At 43.8% G+C, this 13,271-nt stretch overlaps 1 protein-coding gene across 10 annotated transcripts in view; it reads left to right on the forward strand.

The window, feature by feature from the left end:
* Positions 1-5,081: 5,081 nt before the first annotated feature.
* The window catches only part of KDM2B (lysine demethylase 2B), a 101,144-nt gene continuing 92,954 nt past the window's right edge, over positions 5,082-13,271 (forward strand). For 9 of the 10 annotated variants that reach the window (XM_082773841.1, XM_082773851.1, XM_082773848.1 and 6 more), the window contains exons 1-3: positions 5,082-5,610; positions 6,172-6,310; positions 8,808-8,886. In XM_082773841.1, the coding sequence (XP_082629967.1) occupies positions 5,557-5,610; positions 6,172-6,310; positions 8,808-8,886 (272 nt within the window). In that variant the 5' untranslated portion in view covers positions 5,082-5,556. Of the gene's footprint in view, positions 5,611-5,972; positions 6,061-6,171; positions 6,311-8,807; positions 8,887-13,271 lie in introns of those variants that run through there. The other variant, XM_082773849.1, reaches the window with a different exon arrangement.

Genomic DNA, 13,271 nt, shown 5'->3' on the forward strand with positions numbered 1-13,271 from the left:
CGAGCGCCGCCCCGCAGCCGCCTCATTGGGGCCCGGCCCCGGGGCCCTGCTCCTCCTCCTCCTCCGCCACCGCCCCGCTCCCGCTTCCCGGCGGCCCGAGGGCGGCTCTGAGGCGGCCCCGCTGAGGTGAGGAGCGCGCCCGCCACGGCCGCCCTCACGGCGGGCCCCTGAGGCGAAGTCGCGCTGAGGAGGTTGCTGTTTAATTCGGTAAAAAAGAAAGAAAAGCTTAATTCTAGGGGAACTGTGGTTTGTGAGGAAGTTTCTTGCAGCCCCCTCCGCTCGTTCCTGGTGAATCCACACAAAACAGAAAAAGGGACGGGGTAGCTGCCGCCCCCCCTCAGAACGCAGCCCCCCAGCCCTCCCTCACGCACCAGCCTCCCTTCCCAAAAAGCTTGAGCACAATTTACATCCGTCCTTTGGGGCCAAACCCCTCCGAAAATCCCCCCTCGCTTCATTTAAAGCTGATACACCCAGACGTTTGTCACACAGTTCGGGTTCTGAGGGACATTGTGTAGGCCCAGTGCTCCTGATAAACTTATCAACAAACAGTTGAAACGCTCGCTTATCTGGCAGAACATTTCAACACAGATCTGTGTCAGTGTTACGAAGTTTTTAATTGCCACATTCATGCAATACCATTAAAACTTTTTTTGTCGTGTATTTTACAGAGGGAAGCTTGAGGTACAGAGCAGAACTCCATAGCAAATATGTGGTCCAGCCCCAAAGAGGACTGCTGAAGAGGTGAGGGTTAAGACAGTGCTTGTGCCTTAACTTTGGGCGTGACAGAACTACTCAGGAGCGTTCCTTTGCGTGAAAGGCAGCCTGAGATAGCATTATAAAATACTACTCTGCTTAATGTGCTTTAATTCTTAAAACAAACAACAACCCCCCCCAACACAGGTGTTTCCTCACAACAATCAGAACATTTTCTGTATCTCCCATCTATGCTCCAGGCCATGCCTGAGCACCAGATTGCAAAGCAAGGAGGAACAATGATGCTATGATTTTCTCACAACATTTACTGTACTTGGGAAAAATTGTAACCATCAGAAACCAGGAATGTAAACATTTCCCCACATCTCAAGCAAAGTTTCCTTAAGGGTCTGCCACTTAGTTTCTGTGGAATCATACATTTAAAACTGTTTTGCATTGCTGTTTGTAAACTATAAAAATACTGTGTATGCACAGCAAGACTAATTGTTTGCTGGTTTTTCCCTGCACAAAATTAGAGTTGAACTATAACGTAACATGTTACTAACACTGCATAAGCAATGCCTAGGTCTTGAGCTGTTCCTTAAAATCAGATCTATCTAAAAAGGAGCATATTTGTATTTATAATATTGGTGTAGAAGTATTAGTTGCTTTAAAGGGAGACTCAATAGCCTTAATTAAATAACTATCAAAGTAGAACAGGGTATAATTAGAATTTTTGAATTTGTTATTACTACAGCAGCTCTTTGTCTGATTCAGTACTCTGGAAATTATAGGAAAGCCTGCAAAAGACATGCAAGTGAGAAGGATTTCAGCAGTCTAAAATAACTGTATATTTTAAAATAGACTGCTCAACTGATTAGGTTCTGTTGAAGTGATGGTGTTCCCCTGCATTACAACCAAATGACTGCTTTCTTGCCTCTGTTGTACCACTTTTAGCATACACAGTATGATTAAAGATTAGAAAATGGGAAGCTTTTCATAGCACAAATCCAGCTTACTTTACCTGTGACCTAAGAGATGCATAAGTGCTTTGAACTCACTGTTTCTGTCCATCGCTCCTGTTCCAGTTTTTTCCTTTGCCACTAGCAAAAATAAATAAATCGCTTCTTGGAATAAATTAAGGATCAAGCCACCTTCTACAATTAAAACCTCAGAACTGTAGCAGTGTACCCATTTTCTTCCTTTATGTTCCATTTTACAACTCCATTCTGAGCTACAAACTAAACAGGATAAATTCTTTTATTTCCAACCCTAATTACTCATTGTTACACACACCTCTCCACTTTAGAGCTAGCTGAAACCAAGAGTCAGTCATGCTCAATTAACTTAGAAATGATTCAGGGAATGAAATCATGGTGGAGTTCAAAGCTGTGGTTTGATGTTACCTCTGATTAGTGCAGTTGCAGAAGGCCACCAAAAGGGCGTAGTCCTGCAACCTTCCTTCATCTCACACCAGTCTTCTCTCCAACCTGTAGATTATCCCAATCAAATGGATACACAGCAAGAGGTTCAGTGAAAAAGAACGTAACAAAAAGTGTATTTTTTTTCCTTGATGGGGTAGTTTTCTGTTGGATCAAGTCACTGAACTGACTTACCCTGGGGCTGCAGGAACGCTAGACCTAATGAGGGAGATGCAGGCACAAGGAGAGAGCTGGCCTCTTCAGCAACAAGCTGCTATTGGCCTTAATTAGAGGTAACATCAACCCATTCTCTGGATCGTTTATGCATGAACACTATCAGAGGTGGCAGAAATCCAAGTTTCTTTCCAAAAAACACTATCACAAGAGTACTCATGAAACATTCTGCTATAAACACACTTCTCTGTTTTCTGTAGGAGGGCAGATAAGAAGAAAAGGTTCTGAGTATCATACAATGTTATTTATGTGTATGGAGCATGCAGGGGTGCTACCCTCCGCATTGCTGTTTCTCTAAAACGTACTGAGAGCTTCACATGCAAATCATCACTTGCATTTGTTCCTGTTATCGTACCAGCATCAAAACAGGTTATCACAGAATGGAAATTACGTTAGATCTGCATTAAAAACAACTCACCAGACAGACATAGCAGTTGTGAAATGCAATTTGAGAGGATTGTTAGTAGTCCAAAGCACCAGGGATGTTAAGGCAAACTTCTCTGCAAATCTCACCTAAGATAAAACAACGTTTAATTTCTGCAGATAAAATAAATCTTTATCTTGCCTAGAAAATCATATAATCATTTCTAATTTCCTTAACCAAGCAAAGGTTAAATACCTACTCCTGCATCTAAACTCAAAGTAAGCTATATGATGATAGGTCTTACACAACGAGAGATGTTTTGAAAACCTTTAGAAGTTTATTTCAGCCCATTCTATCCAATGGGAAACAAATGTTTGAGAGTTCAGGAGGAGTGAAATTAACCCATTTCTTCACAAACCCTTCCCAAGCACAACACCAGAGCTCTTATTGAAGTATTTTAAGCACTGTAAGACATGACTGGAACTGAAATAACTTAAAATACATTAACAGCCAGCAAAAGAGCGTTTTCAGATTTTATTTTAACACCATTCAAACTAGCCCTTTTGTCAAAGATCACCGCTCCCTTCTCACAGCATGAGCGCGCAGTTTTCTCTCTATTTCTGACGGTGAGGCAAGCCTACCTCACAGCAGCCCTGTCCCGAGCGCTGCCTGACGGGGAGCAGAACCCCCTGGTGGAAATCCGCGGCGTGAGCTGCTCAGAGGGAAAACAGCTCCCAGCCCTCAGCTGCAAGCAGTTAACCTGTGTCCCACAGCACACGGCTTTAATATTGCTTTTAAATGTTTTTATCCTATCTAATGCAGCTGCGGATATTCTCATCACCCACATCCTACCACCCCCACCCCCCTTTCTCCCCCAGTTCTTTTAAGTTTGTGACTTAGTATTTTGGTATTAATACCCAAAATGATTACAGTGGTATTTCAAAGGTAAAATGTATGGGAGTTTAGCTGGAATCACTTCTGTCTTAAAACAAGGTTAAAAACGTGTTTTCTATGTTTGGAGGTCTACAGATATTTCTGAGACATATTTACTTCCATATTTCAATAATGTGTGCTGGGGCTTCCAGGTGGCTGTGATTTATACAGTCCTTGGTGGGTTTGCTTGAGACACCAAGAGTCTCAGATCGTTTGCATCCCCAAAAAAGATTTAGAAAAATGAGCTGACTTTCTTTTATGTCTCTGTTCTGTCTTTTCTGGTGGACTTTTGTAGGCTGGATGGATGATGTGTTTTTTTGTCTGATGATTCTCTCGTAACATCCATTTATCTTGTACAAGTACCCTGGCCTCAATCATACAGATGTACACGTGCATTTAATTTGAAGATTGAGTAATCTTAGCTGAAAGGTCAGCGTATGCATACATCTTTTCAGGATTATGGATTAATAACGCTCTGGGTTTAACAGACATCTGGAACCCACACTTCAATATATAACCTATACAACACTTCTATATAATAATACAGTTCAATCATCTGCAAATAGGGAGATGTTAGAGAAAGATTACATGATTTTTCAAGATTCTGCAAACAGCTGTTGGCAGATGCAGAAACTCCCTACCTTAAACGCTGAGTTAGAACTCCATCCACGAGACAAGTCCTGCCTTTATCCACGTGTCACAGCTCATTAAAATATGGATTTTTCCGAAAGAGATGACCTGCAAGGCCCGCAAAGTTGAATTTTAATGTGTTTTATGATGATATTGAAAGCATTCATATAATACCTAGAATGTCATTGATTAGGTAGGCAAGGGGTGACTGGGTGCTGCACGAGCATGTTCCTGTTGAGAAGCAGGCAGGGATAGTGAAATGCCCCGTTTTAAGAAAAAACTCAGTCCCCACGGAAACTGCTCCACATCTGAAACTTGCTGCTGGGGTTTGGACTGGTTAGATCAGAGACTGGCTGCTTTCACCGGCCCAGGTGAGATGACACCGAGCCAGGACTGTACCGAAGGTGGAAGAAACACATTTAACGCCCGACATCGCTCTCACAAACTCCTAACGCCGCTCTCAGAGACGCCACCTGCCCGGAGCAAGCAGAGGAGCCCCCTCAAAGCCTCCAGCCCCTGACCCTGGGTGCAGGGGCTCTTTGATGTTCCCTCTGGGGAGGCGAGGGATGTCGTGGCAGGGATGAGCAACACTTCCAAGCCTGGAGGCTGTTCAAAACGCGCAGCCTGCCCCTGCTCTTGCGATCAGATGGTCCCAAGATTTGCTCGGCGTCACCGCAGGGACGGGAACCGGCGCTCGGGAAAGGGAAGGCTCCGACAATGCCAGGAACCGGCAGCACCCCAGCAGCCACACCGGGATGGGATGCGGCCACGCTTGTTTTAGGGCTCGGCTCCAAGAGCACCCACTTTGGGGCTCCCCTTTCGCACACCAGCCCTGGGGCGCTGCGGGGGAACCCCTCAACTCCCCCAAACTGCCTCAGGACCTCCAGGACCCTCTCCCGGTGCCCGGGGACCCCCCATCCCGGTGCCCTGCGACCCCACTCCCGGTTCCCCAGCCCCATCGCGACGCCTGCCCTCCACCCCCCCCCCGCAGCCGCAGCTCCTGGGACTGGATGCCGAGGCGCTGGCAGGGCACATCGCCGCCCCCCTCCCCGCCCTCTTTCTCTCCCCCCTCAAAAAAAAAAAAGAAAAAAAAAAGAAAAAAAAAAAAAAAGAAAAAAACAAACAAAAAAAAGCGCGCTGGTGCAAAATGACCAAACTTCGGGCGAGCCCCGGCCGGCTTTTGTTTGCCCTCCTCCCAGTTTGGGCCAAAAAAAAAAAAAAAAAAAAAAAAAAAAAAAGAAAAAGAAAAAATGCCGGAGAGGAGCTGTTGACAATTAAGTGATGAGACTCCCCCCCCAAAAAATGGAGGCAGAGAAAGACCCTGGAAGAAGACTGGTGTGTAGCCGGCTGCTGCCTCTTTCCTTTCTGCGCCTTTTCAGGGATTTTGCGGGATTGTTTGCGGAGGGGGCGCTGAGCCCGGGGAGGGGTCGGGATTGGGATTATTTGGGGTGTCCGTGGGCAGGGGTCGGTGGGACCCCGAAACCTACCTGGGGAGGGTCGGGGGGGGGGGGGTGCAGTGCCTCGCCCCCCAGGCTTTGGGCTGAGCAGGGGGGGAGCAGCCGGCTCGCAGCGTTGCATAATGCGCCCTGCTTTGAAACCGCGCCTTCCGGCGTGGCTATGGAAACCCCGGGATTATGGAAATCCCCCAACCTGAGCGCTGGGCTCCGGGACGACCCCCCCTGAACCCCCCCCCGGGGTCTTCCCTTCCCCACGTGCGGCGCAACAACACCGGCACCGCCAGCAGCAGCGCCCCCGCTGCCCGCACCTGTGCCGGGGATGGAGAAGGTGCTGAGCGCCCCAAAGCTCGGGGAGGGTGCAGGGGGGGCTCGGATACCGTGTGTGTGTGTTCCCCCCACCCCGGTTCTGAGCGCTCTCCTCCCGCTTTGTGTTTTGCAGCGAGCCCTGGGCAGGAGGAGGTACGACGAGGACCTCTCGGACGTGGAGGAGATCGTCAGCGCCAGGAGCTTCGACCTGGAGGAGAAGCTGCGGAGCCGGGCGTACGGCGGGGACTTCGTGAGAGCCATGGACGGCCGAGGTACGGCCCCGGCCCCCTCCTGTCCCCGCTGCTCGGGGCTGCAGCCCGGACCCCCCCCCCGCCGAGCGCTGCCCGCCCCGGGGATGCGGCTGCTGGGCTGCTGGTCCCCCCCTCTGACCCCTTGCTCTGGGAGCGGAGCCGAAACTCCGGGGGAGGAAAGGTCCCCATGCTCCCCTGGAGTTATTTTGGAGCGAGCTTCCTAAGCTCCTCTTAGGAAAGTTAATGTGGTGGAGAAATTAAATAGCTATCTCAGTTAGGAAGGTGTTTGTTTAGGAGATAAGCTCAACTCTGACCCCGCCACGCCACCGCCACCTTCCTCTAAACAAAACACAAACACCTATTTTTTATAGCTCAGAAATGTTAATTAATTTTCCAGAAAATGAGTGCGTTCTTCCCTCACTTTCCCAACACTCCAGTGGTTGTCACTGCTACACGCCAGCTCTAATAGAATCCACAGCTTCCCTGGCTCAGCAGCCCGAAAATCTTTGGGTAGCTTTCCACTTTCTGGGGAACTTGGAAATAAATGAGTGTCTTTTGTTATTTTGTTGTGGTCTGTGTCTGCTTTGTTCAACCCCAGGAGGGATTTAAATGCTTTGTTGGGGCATTATGAAGAATGGGTCTGCCTTCATAGTTGCTCTGGTTTTATTTTTGCTGTTGGTTTATTTTTCTATACATCTAGGAGATGAATTGAATTTAGGACAATGACAGTGTTTGGTAAGAAAAAAGTCAGGTTATATGAACACATGGAGCTGGTTGAGTGATATTTATTTTCCTTTCCATGGTCTTGTTTTTATTTTAATGATAACTCTTCTTTGATTTTATTTTTTTTTCCCTGCCAGGATTGTGGGTTGGAGTTTTTCTTCCCGATGCTGCAAAGCAGTGGTGTGATTTTGGGGGCTTGAATGCAGTTTGTCATACCTACTTGTTCTCTGGGCTGTTGGGCCATGCATCTGTCTCTGCTTCTTCTGCTGCTGTTGTTCCTGATGTTTGTTGACTCTGTCTCGAATGAGTGTCCTTAAAAATAAAGAAGCTTGTAGTTTATTTGTTTAACTAAAAGCAGACTGCTTTTAAGGTGAATACGTACGAGAAATGAAGACTTATCTACTACAAAAATATTTAATTGGCATCTTAGTTAATTGGGGTATTAATTGCACTTATTTGCAGACTAGTTGAAATAAAGTTTCTGTAACGTTTTTGCAAAGGAGTAATCAGAGTGCTCTGCTTTGGTTACTCTAGGTAGGAATATTACATCTGCTCTTGTCATAATCATGAACTGAACGCAGGGAGGAAAAGATTGTAAAAAGAGAGGGAAATCCATGTGTAGGCATGGGAGCTGAGCCTCTGATCCCTCTACTTTTTCCACTGTGAGTCTTTGCAGTAGAGAAGCATTACCAATACACAAGCTTGAGCCTATTCTCATACTCCCCCAGGTAGCACAAGCACTGGTGGCTAAATTTGAAGAAGTTAAACTACTGGGGTGTACCTGACTCCGAGACATGAAACGTACTATGGTCTTGGCAGTGCCATAGTTTACCTGCTGAAGATTCAAAGATTATTTTCCATTTTGAATGTCTTTAAAAGTCACTTTCCTGTAAGAAAGGAGAAAAGACAGAATGTGGCCACTGTAAAATTCTTTTCCTTTCCGCGGCCAAATGCTCCAAGTGGACTGTAGGGTTTTGCAGGCACTGCTCACCCCAATCTCTGCCTTGTAACTTTCTATTCCCCAAATCACCACTATGGTATCAGACTACAGCATAAAGAAATCCCCAAGGAAGGCCACATCTGTGCGAAGCAACCAGGTGATGCTGGTCAGTGTTAACATACCAAACTTGTGTTTAATTTCCAGTTTGCTTGGGTGCTATTCTGTGACTGCCTCAGCAAAACTATTCAATTTCCCCACCTCCCCAAGTGCCAGCAGCTGTATAAGATTTCCGTATATTGGCTCCTGCAGTTAGGTTTCTGATTAATTATGAAAATGTCATCTGTGGAAAGTAATAATAACCCTGGCATAAGAAGAAGACGTGTTCACAGAATCAGAACTTTGTGCTGTGTTCAAATAATGCTCACAACTTTTCCCCTAAATAAAAATGTAAAGCCTGAAATGTATAATTTAGAAACTGAAGTTTAAACTACTTATTTGCCACCAAAGTGCTAGGGTGATTCCCAGTAATTTTGTTAGGATTAGTTTTTAACTGTTAATTTGGTACTTCATTACAACCTGGGTGTTTCACGCCAGAGCTTAATTGACAAACTGACTGGATTCTATTTGATATGCATCAGTGAACAGGAAAAATAGAGAGCAGCTGGGAGAGTATTGTCTGTCATTTGGTTTCCGGTTTGGACCTAAAATATGCGTTCTCTTTATATTTTTCTTTAAGTGATGGTGGAGGTCTCTGGTGAGCAAAGGAAAATGGGGAGTGTTTTGAGAGAATGTAATGTGAGGTGCCAATGCCATTGTAATTGATTTTGGATTCTTTTTAATTCCTTATCCACACAGATTTTACTTTCGAGTACGTGCAAAGAGAAGCTCTCAGAGTTCCCCTTATCTTCAGAAATAAGGATGGACTGGGAATTAAGTAAGTTACAACCAAATATTGACGATGAATAGATGTTTTTTTTTATAAAATAACTATTATGCTTTGCACTTGTATGTGATATCTCTTGATTATCTCAAATGTATTACAGTTAGTAAAACTGTCAGCACCCCTGAGAAGGGCAATGATTATTTCCCACCTATAAACAAGCAGATAATGAGTTCTATAAAATTTAGGTGTACCCAGTGTGGTTCTACACAATCAAAAATAAACCAGTGATAAAAGTTAGGAATAAAATTAAAATGTTCTTCCTTCCGTTTCATGTTGTAATGACAGAACGACGTCCCTTCAGTTTTTGACTTCTCACTTGTTTTCTGCGTTACAGGTGGAAAGTCAAACGGTGCTTGTCTTTTTCTGTGATAATCATGTCTCTTCCAAATGTTACTGCTTTATAAATATTTAATAGTGTCTCATTAAAATGTGGTATTATTAGAGTCTTTTTGAGGTTGCATTTTGTTAATATCCAGTCATAAAGAATTTGATATTTTAATAAGTGACTCCTGTAAGGTGTTTTTTCTTTTTTTCATAAAAGTGACAAGGTCTAAGAGAAATACTAAAATGATGTACTTAATCAGTCTCGCAATCTAGAGTTTGGATAAATGTCCTTTGGCGCTTTTGGAAATTTTGACTGTGTAACTGATTATATCTGAAGGATAGAAAATTAATTTTGTGAAAGAACAATTACTCACTTTCAGCTGGAACACCTCAAAGTCTGGTGAACTGAGTCCCAACTATTTAATAACTGGATGTTAACAACTTCAAGCCGCCTCAGTGTAACTTAAGGAGAGGGAGAAAGAAGGAAATAGGGTTTGTGGTATAAGGCAAGGGCATGTCTTCTTACTATAAGAGAAAATAGGAGCCACTGTGATCCTTCTGCTGTAATAAAACAGTTTTATGTGTTGAACTCTGAACGAGGAGTGCTTAATAGGTACTCAATAGTAATTACAGTAAGTGTTATTTGGTTGTACCATGATGTTGTATTGGAATATTTTTTCCTTTGGTTACTAAGCCTAGCTGTTTCTCTGTTTAGCACTGGATGCTCAGTCTAGTTTCTTGTTTAAAAAAAAAAAAAATATTGCAGACATTAAGATACCATCTCTTTGTTTGTTTCCCCATTGGAATGTTTTTTTTTTTTTTTTTCTGCTGCGTGAAGAGCTTCTGTTTTTCTGACTTCCTTTTGGCTTCTCGGCTGGGCTTGGCAGTGAGTTGTTTTTTTTGTTGTTGTTGATGATTGTTGCTGCTTTGGTCAGTATGTTTCTTCACCTGATGCTCCTCTTGGAGGAGCAGTTTGAAGGACACATCTACTGTGGAAAATCATATCTGAGAAAACTGATCTCTCTATGTGCATTGGTTTTAGTCTGCTGCTGCTAAAGGACAGGTGGTAGAAGCTTCAAGAACTTCTTTTGGAAGAAGCCACAAGCTTCTGTGAAACTAGGGAGTGGTTGGGAACCAGAGGTAGTGTGATTTGTTTTCAGGTCTGCATGGAGCGCTGGCTCTGGCATCTCCCAGGCAAGCTTTGTCTCTGCACTGGCCTACCAGTTGATGTGTCCCTGTTGGTATGTATGGCTGCAGGGATTCTGAAGCTGACAGATGAGCAAGAGAGATGTTGAGCACCATCTGTGAGCCTTAGTTCTCCACCAGCCTCAAATCAAGCACCCGTTCTTTAGTCAAGTTTGACTGAAGCAATGGGGTCACTGGATGTGATTTCCCTTTTGCTCAGGATTCTGCCTGCATCTTGAGAGTGGCTTGGGAAAACTTGTGGACCTGGAAGTTACCTACAAAGTTACCTTGTTTCTCAACATCTGTAACCTCAAGATATACTATCTATCTGTTTCTTCTTGATAGTTCACTATTCAGGATTCTGTAATGAGGCAATTCCACCTCAGACATTTCAATGTCCCAGTCTCGGCTCATGTCATCATTGGCTTCCCTACTATTTTGGTTTCCAAAGTCTGGAGAGCTGCCACCTGGTGCTCCCGTCCACATCCAGCTAGCAGGATGCTTTCACTGAAGCATCATAGCATGATTCTGACTTTTGGGGAGTAGTCTTTGGTCTTTCTTGATGGAGGAGTTCAGAGACTCCTCAAAGCAATCAGGTCTTGTAATCTTTTTTTTTTTTTTTTTTTTTTTTTTTTTTTTTTTTCCACGTGTTGGCTTGCTTTTCTTCAAGATGTGATAATTTTAGATGTGGTCAAAGTCAGTCTTCCCGTTCCTCTTCCTGGAAGTCATCAGGAATTGTTGTTAAGACCTTGAAGAAGTGAGGGCTTTGGCTGTGTACCTGTCCCTTCTGCGGTCATACCCAAGGTGTATGGACAGGCCAGCTTACAGGTGTATTTTGCTGAGATATAAAAATGGCCTTGCTCAAATGCTTGTGCAGGCACATACACAGCATGAAGGTATGTGTAGGTGTTCAATCCTCAAAGACGACCACTGAAAATAAGCTACCTTTCCTTGTAAACGTTTTCAAAGCAGTCAAATAAATAGCAATTCTAGAAAATGTGCTGGAGGTGAAGTTGTTACAAGACCACGTGCAGCACCACTCTCCATTTTTCAGCTGGAGTTTTGCAGGTCTGGCAGTTAAAATAATATATCTTTGGACTTCTGAACTGTGAGAAGATGGGAGAGGAATAAATACTAAGCCACAGTAGGAGTTCTGGAGTCACTTTCCTGACTGTCACACTGCTTTGGAGGGTGAAGGAGCTTCAGTTTGCTGTGATGAGCTTAAAATAGTTTCAGCAGCCAGGCTTGACTAGCCAGTTTCTGATTCCTACCAACTGCTGCTATCATCCTAATACTGTAGCTAGAATTCACTGCTGGAGAAGAAAGAATAGGTGTGCTGATGCTTTTTTAAGGCTATTTTTGATCAATTAGTATGTGGACAAAAGTAAGAGCAAACTTATCTGATACACGAACTTTGGATGGATCCTGCATGGGATCAGTGGAATTCTCCATTTCACAGTCAGTTGGCTGAACTGGATTTATATTTCTGCTCTCTTCTGAGTCATTGACTACTGGCTGCTCTGGGGGATTAAAATGTTAGAATTTGTAGATCAGTAATCTCGTATAGGACATTCATGTTCTGTTCATTTTTTTTCTTTTTTTTTTTTTTTCTTTTACTGAAATGAGCATGAATTATTAGTCTGAAATGATGTTGTAAAGGAATTTCACACGCTTGGGTGTAAATGCCACTAGAGTGAGAGAAGGCTGGAAATGCGATTTATGTGTATTTTAAATGAGAGGAGTGAAATGCATGAGCAGTCTTTCCTATTTGACACTTGGCAGGATAACATGATTTAATTTTATTTACAGTTCCACTTCTTACATGTATCTATCAAGGATAGCTGGCACGCAATATATACCTTATGTGGATATGCAGATCCATCATTACTGCGTGCATTGTATTCCAGCGAGATCAAAATAGCATCGACACCTGCCTGAGTAGCTGATCTGAAACCTTTAGTCTCATTATCCTGACATTTGCTGCTTGAAATAACGAGTGTCACAGTCTGCCATCTTCCATCACTAGGACGAGACTGAGTAGTTTGCCTTGGGATTTGAGTCGTTTGCTGATGAAACTCCAGAACCTTATGTTCTTCTGGAGGAAATCATGCTTTCGTGGGTCTTGTCCAGCAGTGCTGTTGTTTGTCCAGAGAAGGATGTGCTCATCATATGTGGTGGATTAAGTGATCCGTGTATGTGTAGGGCGACTTTTGAGATTCAGTGGTCTATAAAATCTACACTATAAGATGATTTTTACATTTCTGATGTTTTGATTAGCTGATGATATGTGCTTCCACTTGTTTGCTGTTAAGCAGTCAGCTTGCATGTCTGTGGCTGGCAAATGTACAAAGCCTCGCTGAACAGTTTGGTTACTGTGATTGGAGGCACTCTGAAATGGCACGAAATAAGATGAATGAGGAAAAAATATAATGAAACTTTGAAAATTGCTTTCAAGTATATTTTTTAATCATTATGAGATGTTACTTGTATGGCTATAAGCAGAAAGGTCCACCTGTGATCTATTAGCAAAAGATAATTTGTATCTCTCAGAGTTTTTTGGCTGTTTCTATTCTTGTAACTCAGAGGGAGAACTCAGTTTGAAAAGATGTTGTCTCTCCTGTCTGAACAGCAGTCATCTTACGTTGTATTGTGGTTAATCAGATGGGTATGCTATCCAGAGCTCATCCTAGTAAGGACTTGAATAGGAGACTTCTAGTAAATCTTTAAACTCTCAATAAAATGCAAGTTTGCACCACTGCACGGTAAGATGTTTGCATTTTCTGTTTGCGGTAGCATGGTTTGCGTGTAACAGAATGCTGAAAGTCTCCTCAAATGCAGTTAAGTAGAAATCTCCAGGAGCATGTTTG

The sequence above is a fragment of the Aythya marila genome (genome assembly GCF_965140915.1).
Source record: "Aythya marila genome assembly, chromosome: 17".
NCBI classification, from domain to species: domain Eukaryota; kingdom Metazoa; phylum Chordata; class Aves; order Anseriformes; family Anatidae; genus Aythya; species Aythya marila.